Raw genomic sequence first — 12,278 nt, forward strand, 5'->3', positions numbered from 1 at the left:
GGTAGATGATGATAACTTTATGGAAGACCTCAGGTAGAGGAGAAAATCTGCGATATGACTTACAGACATCTCAAAAGATGAGACATTAGGTCAACTGCACCATCTTCAGAAGACTGTCCACTTGGATTGATAGAAGTTGCTAGAAGACTGATGTCTACAACTAGCAACAGCCTCCATTGGTGGTTTTGAAAAGCCCTTCGCTCTGATGTGACTCCGGACAGTCTGAAGCCTGTCAGGGACAGAGTGGACAACCTTTTGGGGGAACCTGAAGTAGTGAGGTTGTCTGAGAAGAGACTTTTTATAAAAAGAGCCTTGGAAATTCAACCAAAAACCAAAGCAGATCAGCGGGTCAAAGGTCCATTCTCTGGGAAGGACCTGCTTGCGACAACTAAGCTCGCCTGCTAAGACATTCAGTTTCCCCTGAATGAATCGCATGAAGAGGGTAACCTGTTTCTGCCCAATCCAGAGAACTTTTACGGCCTCGTAAAAGAAGGAGCGTGTGCTTCCCTGCTTGCAGATATGACAGGGCAGTGGCGTTGTCTGCATGAGTTGAAACTTCAACAAGAGAGATTGTACTTTGCTGCAAGTTGTAATGTAGTTTATATATTCCCCATTTACGTGAAGTGGAAATGCGTATTGCATGGAAGGAAGATATGTTTGTATATAGTTGTGGAAAGCATTGTTTGGTTATTTAATGTACTGTATTGTAAGAGTATGTGTGTGAGTGCTCAAGTACCAGTCATTGGTTGTTTGTTGACTTGATAGTCAAACAGTTTAGTGTTGGTTAGCTACAGCCGCAAGTGAGCACTAAAAGTTAAGATATCATCCGGGCAAACACTTTCCTGTGTATCTCCAAGTCGTTGGGATCCCTAAGCCATTTAAGTAGTATTTTTTTTATCTGAAAGTTTATCCGGGGAAATTCCTTTAGGAGATACATATGCATATCTAAGAATAAGAAGAATTTCATGTGTTGTTCTTTAGATGGGGGTTACAAAATATGACAAATTTCTAACCAATTTGTATGTTTCATAACTAACAAACCTGAGGATAATACTAGCGCCAAGCTGGAAACTGGTGGAATTAATAAAAAAAAAAAACTTGTGAGATCCAGGGACTATTGGCATCTATACCAGGTCACAGGGTATTGTAGTTCCCAGAATGCCCTTGGCGTCCCGTGACCTATCAGGTTAGACTGTCAGAGGGGTGGTTAGAGGTGGGCCTTATCTCTTTAAGACCTCGGGTTTGTCAGTTATGAAAAATACAGGTGACAAGTGCTCGGAGCAGATTCTAAATTAGACCTATTTTTGGCTCTAGAGGCCACCTTTCTCTTTTTCTCCCTCTCAAGCTTATCCAAGTGGGACTTACAATTTCTTATCATCACAGTCCTGCCATTCACGAAGTATTCTCTGTATTGGCAAGATGTCATCTGCAGATTCTGTCATTATTATTATATTTATTGCTGATATTTTACCTTCTCATTATTACTGTGAATACTATCAAGTTAGTTTTTTTACATTCAATTTTCGTATTTAGCTCTGTGGACCTGACTACTGTAACCACCCAAGGTCTCTAGATGAAATTTAAGTTATATAATCTGTGCACTAACTGTTAAAACTCTCATTGCATTTTTTTTCTCGCCAATATTACTACTGTTATTACCAGTATTATGATTACTATCTTTTATGCTACCTCAGCTATTTGGTCGATAAGTGCCGATTATTCTTTTTTTTTTTTTTTATCATGTCTCATGTTATCTAGTTTGTGTGTTACTGTATGCATTTTGTATATTCCATGTATATGGCCCTGGGTTGAAATAAAGGATATTATTAATATTATTATTATTATTACACTCTTGGCCCCTTACATTCAATACAATTTATTAAAGAGTCATACAACAACATAGTCAACTGCAAAAAGCAAAAGGTAGAACAACTAGAGTCTGACATTATGATCCAGAAAAAGTTAGAATAATGTTCAAGAAAACTAATGATTGAAGGCCACAACAAAATATGAATGCTTCACCAACTTCCTGAAAATACTCCCAAAATCAATGAAAGGTTAAAAAGAAAACCCAATGTTAGTCAGGTGCTGGTAGAAAACACATTGAGCTCTTTGCTATGTTGTTCCTCTTCTTACCTGAAAGTGGAGAGGGTTCGTCACCTACTCTAAAAAAAAAAAAACTGAAGAGCTAACACGAATTTTAAATCTTTAGGCTGCCATGATTGAAAACCTATAGCTAAGTAACTACTTGGTAAGTTACTTATATGAAATTTTATTTTCTGTATATGAAAATATCTTTCAAACTAAGAATGAAGTTTCACAGAACTTACTTGTAATATGAGATCCTGCAACTGTTGTGTTTTAAGTTTAATCCGTTCCACTCTTTTATGTTTTTCCTGTTCTAATTTACGACATTCCTGGGCAGAATTGGTTGGTAGTCCAAGCCATCTGATTTCTTTCTTCTCTTTGCTAATGATGTTCATGGCCATCAAAACATTCAGTGCATCATAAACTCGCCGTCTTATGTTCTTTTGGTCATACTGCAAAAGCATGTTAGAAAAAAATACTAAAAACCATGTAGATATGCAAAAATAATTTTCTGTCATCAGTTAAATATGTTTGCAAAAAACATTTCACCAATCTTTTCAGCTTCTATTATATAATTATTTTCTAGAATACAATGGAAATTTCTAATTACCTCACCATATGAACCAAGATTTCCAATAGTGAGATATTTTAACTTTGAAATAATATGACTTCTACTCCTTTGCCTAAATATACAAGTGACAACTTTTGGAGTTATAGCATCCTAATTCTGTAGATATGCAAATGTCTGTGCAGAATGCCTAAAAGGTTTTCTAAACACCTGTGAATAAATCAGAATAAAAATGATTTTCATTAATGTAATTTTCACAGGAGTTGATAAGTCTGCAACCACTTTACTCATTGTAAACATAAATTAATCATATAAATAGCTGCAATTTATTATTTTACCATGATTACCTATAATAAATAACCGTATGGTGAATGTATGCATATACTGCATATTTACTGATATTTGATCATTATATTTTTGAATTATTTGCAGAATATGGAATGAAAAAATAGTCAGATGATTGACCATTGGAAATCACAGTCATGGTAACAATGAAAGGTAACTGACAATGTGGTAAATATAAAGACATTGAACTTCTGTCAGTTCTAACAGAAACATTCAGTATGCTTAGTACCTTCCAGCTGGAGCAAGAAATATGACAAATTTTTTTAATAGATTTGTATTTTTCATAGCCAACAAACCTGAGGTCTTAACAATAGGATATAATCTTAGCGTGCCAGCTGGAAACCATTTAAAATCATCGAAGATTGTATACCAAAGAATCTGTGAGATCTGGCAACTCCTGCATGTAAAAGGTGATAAAATGCTGGCAACTCCTGCATGTAAAAGGTGATAAAATGCTTAGTAAAGAACAAGCTGGTTCTGGAAAAAGGAGCTGTACACATCAAGTAATTGTGTTGAGACACTGTGCAGCAGTCTAAGGAATTGAAAAACTACCCTCTTATGGCTTCTGTTGATTGTGAAAGGCATTCAACAGAATATCAAAGTTATCGCATCACTTTAGTAATCAATTTGTATTTTTCATAACTAACAAACCTGATGTCTTAACATTAGAATAAATCTTAGCACCAGCTGGAAACCCAGTAAAATAAAAAAAATTGTGAATGCAGGGAACTATTAGCATTTGTGCCTGATCACAAGCTATGTGGGAACTCCCATAATTGCCGAATCGTGTCAGTTACTCTTCCAACCTAGTTTAACTGTCAAAGAGAGGTGGTTAGAAGTGGGCCCTTCAATGTTTAGACCTCAGGTTTGTTTGAAACATACAAATAGATTAAAAAATTTGTCACTTGTTCATATACGAAACAAACCTTCGGTCTTAACATTAGGAAAAACTTACTCATTGGTGGGAGGTCATTATTATCAACCGACTGGGAGTTTGCCACCTTTTAGTCAATTTCTTAATACAAAAAATTATCTCGGGAACATTCCCCGCCATTATTCACAGAAAATTCGCCTATTCACGGTATTATTTTATGAGAAATATCCACAAATTCCAGTTTTTTTTAACAATTTCATCATAAAATAACATTAGGATAATACTAGTGCCAAGCTGGAAACCGGTACAATTAAAATTAAACTTGTGAGATCCAGGGACTATTGGCATCTATACCAGGTCATTTGGTATTGTAGTTCCCAGAATGCTCTCGGCGTCCCGTGACCAGCCAGTTACTTTCCTACCGCCTTTAAGATAGGACGTGATTACTTTCTATCTGTTTTAAAGCCAGTTTTAGTTTGCCCAATTTAATTCATTATCACTTTTTAATTTTTCTTTCTCTGGGTGTTCTCAGTGTGGATGTGATCTGATAGGTGTGCGTACGTTGTGAGATGGAGAATTTTGCTTCACCAACGGGAATTTCTTCCGGTTCTACGAAGAGACAAAGGAAATGCCCTGGAGTGAGTGGGTTTCCTTGTTCAAGATTTTTAACTTTGGTATCTACAGATCCTCATCCAACGTGTAGTAGGTGCAGAGAAAACGTACGTACTATTACTAACCCTTGTTCAGTTTGTCATGGTTGGTCGGTGGAACAGTGGAGGAAGTTTTATGAGAAAGGCCCGTACAAGAGAAAGGAGAAGACACCATTTTTGGATGACCAAGCATCGTTGCCTTCTTTGTATCAGCAATACACCAGACTGCTCCATATGTTTCGTTGCCTGCTTTTGATTTTCCCCATATTCCTTCAGTTTCTTCTAGCGATTCGCTATCAGAAACTCCAGGAGGGATTTTGGGTAATTTTATGCAAAATTACGTTCCGTTATTCCCGGCAGGGGGGGGGGAGCATCGCCATCTTTGTTCCACGTGCCGGCTCCTAATGCGCAAAGAATGGAAGGTACTGGGCAGTGTTAGACCTACCAGGCATACCAACCTGGGAGGGGTTGCTCTCATTATATGGCGTCACAATTCCAGCAGGGCCAAACAACGCTGAATGTTCCTCATCCCCCGGCCTGCACTTTATGGGAGCTAATGCCACGGCAACATCAAAAACTTCAATGTTTCCGGTGATGCAGAAGGTTGGAGGTAGTTTTGCTGCACATGCAGGGCTGTCAGCAGCAGCCGCTCAGTCTCTCCCTACAAGATTGGTGACGTCACAACCGGCGTCACACACCGACATGACAGACACGATCACGTCACAGCCTACTGCTTCTATAGCTACTTTGTTGCCTCCTGAGCCAAATACGCTTTCTGACTCGTTGGTACACACTGGCATGAAGAAATTACAAGATCTAGAGAAGATAGTTAAGAAAGACAAAAAGAAAAGGCATGATTTGTCGTCTTCTTCGTCTTTTTCCTCTAGCTCAGCGTCATCGCTAAGTTCGATGACGTCATTACGTGTACCAGTCAAGCGTTGGATGATACGGGACTTTGTGACTGATCCTCGGGCCAAGAGGAGAAGAGTGAATTCTTCTTCATTTTCAAGCCAAGACTGTCACATCCTGGTCAACAACAAAGTAAAGAACTCAGTGGCTGGTAAGCTTAACGCTAACGGACAATGCCGTTTACAAGCGTCCGAACGAGCGAAAGCGTCGACGGTCGTTGGGCTAGTGGCCGCCGCAGAGATGACAAAGAGTCGAAGAGAGACTACACTGCCGTTGGTAAAATCAACGATGAGTGGGAAGAGTTCAACAAAGAATAAACAACAGATACCAGTTTTGACTGTAAGACCTTTTAAAATTAGGAGAAAGGATGAGAGAGCTCCCATTAAAAGGTCGAATAATAAAGAATTGGTAACCTTTTCTGATACGTTGGTGGAAGGAGTTGTTCGACTCGATGATGGATCATGGCCGAATTCCCCAACGGTCGTTGGAGACGATATTCATAGAGATAGAGAGGAAATTAGCTCAGTTTCGAGAGCGCCTTCATCTTGGAGATATAGGCGGTATTCTTGATCTAGATCTTCGAGCAGAGAAGGAGTTAGACGGTCTCGTTCTCCTACTGACTATTTGAGATCGAGCCGTCGGCGGCCATCAGATCAAAGATGCCGCGGCTACAGGGTCGGACGGCCATGAAGCACCAAGACGTTTGTCAGCTGATAGGAGTGAGCTAGCGTCTCCTGTGGCTGAACACAGTATGTCAGAACCGGAGGAAGAAGAAAACCAAGAGTTTCTGGCGTCGTATGCGGAGGTGATTGATTTGATTCGTCAATTCAGTAACCTTTCAGGGAGCACGGAGACACCTGCTGGTATGCTTCCTCCGGGAATTGACATGGTTTTTGGATTGAAAGAGGATACAAAGGTGTCGTATGAATTACCTTGTTCAAGGCATGCAGAGTCTGTTTTACAACACATAAATACGCGGATTGCGGGAAGGGATAATTCCTAAAGATCGAATAGATCATTCAAGTTTATTCCCCCCCACCCCCAAAATGAAACATACAAAATATTATATGACACCAATGGAGGCCTTGTATCTCGGCAGTTACAAGTGATGACAGTTCAGCTTCATCAGTGGGCTGTAGAGAACTTATTAGACATCAGAGCCAGTTATATTCCAGGAAAAAGAAACACAGTGGCCGACAAGTTGAGCAGCAGGGACCAGATCCTGGGAACGGAGTGGTCCTTGCATCAACAGGTAGTGGACAGAATGCTCATATTGTGGGAAAGGCCGATCATAGACCTATTTGCAACCAGGTACAACAAAAAGTTGGAAGTGTATTGTTCATTAGTCCCAGACATAGAGGCAGTAGCAGAAGATGCGCTACAACACCCATGGGACAATCTGGACGTTTATGCATTTCCTCCATTTTGTCTAATCCGTCAGGTTCTGAACAAGGTAATGCGGTCTCAGAACCTTAAAATGACTAGTAGAGCCTTTATGGCCAAAGGCAGAATGGTTCCAGACCTGTTGGAACTCATAATAGACGTGCCGAGAGAGTTACCTCCATGGAACAACCTAATATGTCAGCCGCACGAGGAGAGGTACCTCCAGTCGGTGAAGTCCCTATCACTTCACGGGTGGAGACTGTCAAGTATCTCCTGCGAGCGAGAGGTTTTTCTCAGAAAGCAGCAATGCAGATGGCATGAAATACCAGAAAATCTGCAGCGGTATACCAAAGAAAATAGTACACGCAGTGACATCATCGAACTAAGTGATGACGCTGAGCTAGAGGAAGAAGACGAAGACGACGATGACTCACGCCTTTTCTTTTTCTTTCTTAACTATCATCTCTAGATCTTGTAATTTCTTCATGCCAGTGTGTACCAACGAGTCAGAAAGCGTATTTGGCTCAGGAGGCAACGAAGTAGCTACAGAAGCAGACGCCGGTTGTGACGTCACCAATTTTGTAGGGAGAGACTGAGCGGCTGCTGCTGGCAGCCCTGCATGTGCAGCAAAACTACCCTCTAATGTTCTGCATCACCGGAAACATTGAAGTTGTGACGTTGCCGTGGCATTAGCTTCCTTAAAAGTGCAAGCCAGGGAGATGAGGAACATTCAGCGCTGTTGGGCCCTGCTGGAATCGCGACGCCATATAATGAGACAGCAACCCCTCCCAGGTTGGTATGCCTGGTAGGTCTAACACTGCCCACGTACCTTTCATTCTCTGCGCATCAGGATCCGGTACCTGGAACATAGATGGCGATGCGCCCCCCCCACCCCCCCTGCAGGGAATAACGGAACGTAATGTTGCATAAAATTACCCAAAATCCCTCCTGGAGTTTCCGATAGCGAATCGCTAGAAGAAACTGAAGGAGTATGGGGAAAATCAAAAGCAGGCGACGAAACATATGGAGCAGTCTGGTGTATTGCCGATACAAAAGAAGGCGACGATGCTTGGTCATCCAAAAATGGTGTCGCCTCCTTTCTCTTGTACGGGCCTTTCTCATAAACCTTCCTCCACTGTTCCACCGACCAACCACAACATACTTAACAAGGATTAGTAATAGTATGTATGTTTTCTCTGCACCTACTACACGTTGGATGAGGATCTGTAGACACCAAAGTTAAAAATCTTGAACAAGGAAACCCACTCACTCCAGGGCATTTCCTTTGTCTCTTCGGAGAACCGGAAGAAATTCCCGTTGGTGAAGCAAAATTCTCCATCTCACAACGTACGCACACCTATCAGATCACATCCACACTGAGAACACCCAGAGAAAGAAAAATTAAAAAGTGAAAATGAATAAAATTGGGCAAACTAAAACTGGCTTTAAAACAGATAGAAAGTAATCACGTCCTATCTCAAAGGCAGTAGGAAAGTAACTGGCTGGTCACAGGAAGCCGAGAGCATTCTGGGTACTACGTGCCCCGTGACCTGGTATAGATGCCAATAGTCCCTGGATCTCACAAGTTTAATTTTAATTCTACCGGTTTCCAGCTTGGCGCTAGTATTATCCTAATGTTAAGACCGAAGGTTTGTTTCGTATATGAACAAACGCACTTTTTATGATAAAACTATTAAAGAAACCAGGTATAAAAATTTTTAGTGGTTTTTTCTTGAATTTTAACAAACAAAATAGGAGGTTTTAAGCATTTTTATAGGGGTTACAACTATTCGTGGGTTCTAACTATTAGTGGTATGCATCCCCGCAAATACGGGGGGACCACTGTACAGCCCACTGATGAAGTTAAACTGTCATCAGGTGTAACTGATGAGATACCAGTTGTCCTTGCTTGTTTACATAAGCTACTACTGTGGTATTCTGACATCAATACTACTGATTGTTCCTTCACTCTCTCCCAGGACTACTGTAGTGCTAGAAAAGCTGCTTTTAATTCTACCACATTTATATGGAGTTCCTTGTCCTTGTGATTCCACTTCCCCGAAACCATCAGTTCCTCCATGAGAGAACCCCAACCTTCCAGCAACCACAGTAGATCTTTTCTCACCTCCGTCAACAGGGGAATGTGTTCGTATGGGTGATATACAGTTGGTGACCAAAACTCTTTCATCCTACACCAGCCAGTTGTCTGGGTATCTTATTAACACTTAAACTCCTATTGGACATATCATACGTCGACTAAAATTGTCTGTCGGGTGCTAATCAGACATATGGTACGTCGACTACAAAGTTTTTTTAAATATTTGCGGAAAAATAGTTATAGGCCTAGTTTGCAAAAAATTTGAAATCACGCACCTTGAGGGATGCTGGGAGTTCACGGATCAAGCTGTTGTCTTGTTTGCAAGCGTTACCCAGGCGCACATGCACGAATTTCTTTCTTCTCGTACTAAAAAGCATCAGTGACGCATCTCAGTTCTCGCACTAAAAAGCATCAGTGACGCATCTCAGAAATTTTTTCGTCACTTTGTAATAATTTTTGCACCATTTTATATTAGCTGTTACATAGAGTTTTATATATGAAAATGTGCGCAATTTCATGTAGAATACAACAATAAACAACCCATGGTTTTAGCTTTTATCAGTTTTGAAATATTTCCATATAAATCACAATAAGTGCAAAAATTTCAACCTTCGATCAACTTTGACTAGACCGAAATGGTAAAAAAACGCAATTGTAAGCTAAAAACCTAACATTCTAGTAACATTCAATCATTTACCTTCATTTTGCAACAAACTGGAAGTCTCTAGCACAATATTTCGATTTATGGTGAATTTTTGAAAAACACTTTTTTCCCTGCGTCTGCGCACGGTAACTGCCGAAAATCTCAGAAATTCTTTCGTCAGTTTGTCGTAATGTTTGCACTGTTTTATATTAGTCATTACAAAAAGTTTTATATATGAAAATGTGTGCAATTTCATGTTAAATACAACAAAAAATAACTCAAGGTTGTAGCTTTTATCAGTTTTGAAATATTTTCATATAAATAACAATAAGTGCCAAAATTTCAACCTTTGGTCAACTAAAGACTCGACCGAAATGGTCAAAAAACACAATTGTAAGCTAAAATTCTTACATTCTAGTAATATTCAATTATTTACCTTCATTTTGCAACAAATTGGAAGTCTCTAGCACAATATTTTGATTTATGGGGAATTTTTGAAAAAACTTTTTCCTTACGTACGCTCGCTGTAACTCGGCCGAAAATCTCAGAAATTCTTTCGTCCCTTTGTCGTAATGTTCGCACCGTTTTATATATGTCATTACACAAAGTTTTATATATGAAAATGTACGCAATTTCATGTAGAATACAAAAAAAAATAATTCATGGTTGTAGCTTTTATCAGTTTTGAAATATTTTCATATAAATCATAAATAGAATAAATTCGACCTTCGGTCAACTTTAACTTGACCGAAATGGTCAAAAACTGCAATTGCAAGCTAAAACACTTACAGTCTAGTAATATTCAAGCAATTACCTTCATTTGGCAACAAACGGGAAGTCTCTAGCACAATATTATTTCGATTTATGGTGAATTTTTGAAAACATTTTTTATGTTCGCAAGTTACGAATTCATGCATCATTTTGTGATAATATTTTCTCTGTGTTGCTTTGATTGTTTTACAATTTGTTGTATATCAAAATCATTGTAATTTAGTGTACAATACAAAAAAAATATTATTTCATTACCTTTAACCATTTTGCTCACAGCGCGATTTGTATACAATATATGAAATTTTTTTTTGCAGTCATATATTCCAATATTTATATATGATAGATATTTTTTTCATTTCTGATGGTTGCATACTAAACTTCAGGCAAAGACAAAAAAAGGAGCCAAAAATTAACTCTTGATCTTAAAAACTAAGCGTGCTGGGATTTTTTTTTTTTAACTTTTTTTTCCACTTCGGCGCTAACTCCCGAACACCACCAGCATACGACAGACACTTTGGTAAATAGCGGCTCGGCGTTTAAGGGTTAACCTGATACCCTGAGCATCTGCCCATGTCAACAAATGAATGAATACTCTTGTAAATACTTGAGGAGACGTTGTCAATCCAAGACACAGAACTCTGAATTGCAAAACCTTCTCCGCAAGACTGAAGTGGAGAATCTTCCTGGAAGACTAATGGATTGGGATCTGGAAGTTTGCATCCCATACGTCTATTGTCAGTATAAAATCCTTGTCCCTGATTGCTGCTAGAACTGTCCTTGGGGGTCTCCATTTTGAATCTGGTTTTCCTTATGAACAGATTCAATGTTGACAGATCTATAACTGTCTTCCAATCTCCATTGGCCTTGGGATGGAGTAAAGTTGAATAGGATCAGATAACCAGCTCTGAGCACATCCTCTACCCACTGCTCTGCTCCAAATCTCTGCCACACCTTCCTATGATTTGACAGGCATTCCCCACCTGGTGTGACTGAGTGGTGAGAGGTGCCCGGTCTACTGTCTACAGGCTCTCCCTCTGCCCCTAATACCCCTTCCTCTAGTGGGTCCATTGTGAAAGGGACGAAGAGATCATTTCTTCTTTGGAGAAGAGGGTCTTGCTGACCTAGGGGAGGGATTATGTCTCCCTGGTCTCTTTTGTGGTGTTTGTTGTTGTTGTCTTACTTCACTAGAATAAGAATGGCTTCCCGATGCTTTATTAACCCTTAAACGCCAATTGGACGTACTATACATCGACATAAATAGTCTGTTGGGTGCCGATTGGACATATGGTATGCCGATATAAAGTTTTTTTTAAATTTGTGGAAAAATACTTATAGGCCTACCAGGCGAAAACTTTTGAATCACGCGTCTTGGGGGATATGCTGGGAGCTCACGGATCAAAGCATTGTTTTGTTTACAATCATTACCCAGGCACGCAAGAGCGAATTTCTTTCTTCTCACACTAAAAAACATCAGCGACACATCTCAGAAATTATTTCGTCACATTGACATAATTTTTGCACCATTTTATATTAGCCGTTACATAGAGTATTATATATGAAAATGTGCGCAATTTCATGTAGAATACAACTAAAAACAACTCATGGTTGTAGCTTTCATCAGTTTTGAAATATATTTATATAAATAACGATAAGTGCCAAAATTTCAACCTTCGGTCAACTTTGACTACCGAAATGGTTGAAAAACGCAATTGTAAGCTAAAACTCTTATATTCTAGTAATATTCAATCATTTAACTTTATTTTGCAACAAATTGGAAGTCTCTAGCACAATATTTTGATTTATGGTGAATTAATGAAAAAAACTTTTTCCTTACGTCGGCGCAGTAACTCTTCCGAAAAAATCATAATTTTTTTTGTCCGATTGTCGTAATGTTTGCACCATTTTAAATTAGCCGTTACATAGTTTTATATATGGAAATGTCCGCAATT

General features: G+C 39.2%; 1 protein-coding gene across 1 annotated transcript in view; it reads right to left on the minus strand.

Annotated features, from left to right (window-relative positions):
• The window catches only part of LOC135212806 (transcription factor Dp-1-like), a 185,900-nt gene that overhangs the window by 33,491 nt on the left and 140,131 nt on the right, over window positions 1-12,278 (minus strand). Inside the window, exon 6 of the mRNA XM_064246577.1 lies at window positions 2,331-2,540. Coding sequence (XP_064102647.1) covers window positions 2,331-2,540 — 210 coding nt within the window. The remainder of the gene's footprint in view (window positions 1-2,330; window positions 2,541-12,278) is intronic.

The sequence above is a fragment of the Macrobrachium nipponense genome, chromosome 41 (assembly GCF_015104395.2).
Source record: "Macrobrachium nipponense isolate FS-2020 chromosome 41, ASM1510439v2, whole genome shotgun sequence".
Taxonomy (NCBI): Eukaryota; Metazoa; Arthropoda; class Malacostraca; order Decapoda; family Palaemonidae; genus Macrobrachium; species Macrobrachium nipponense.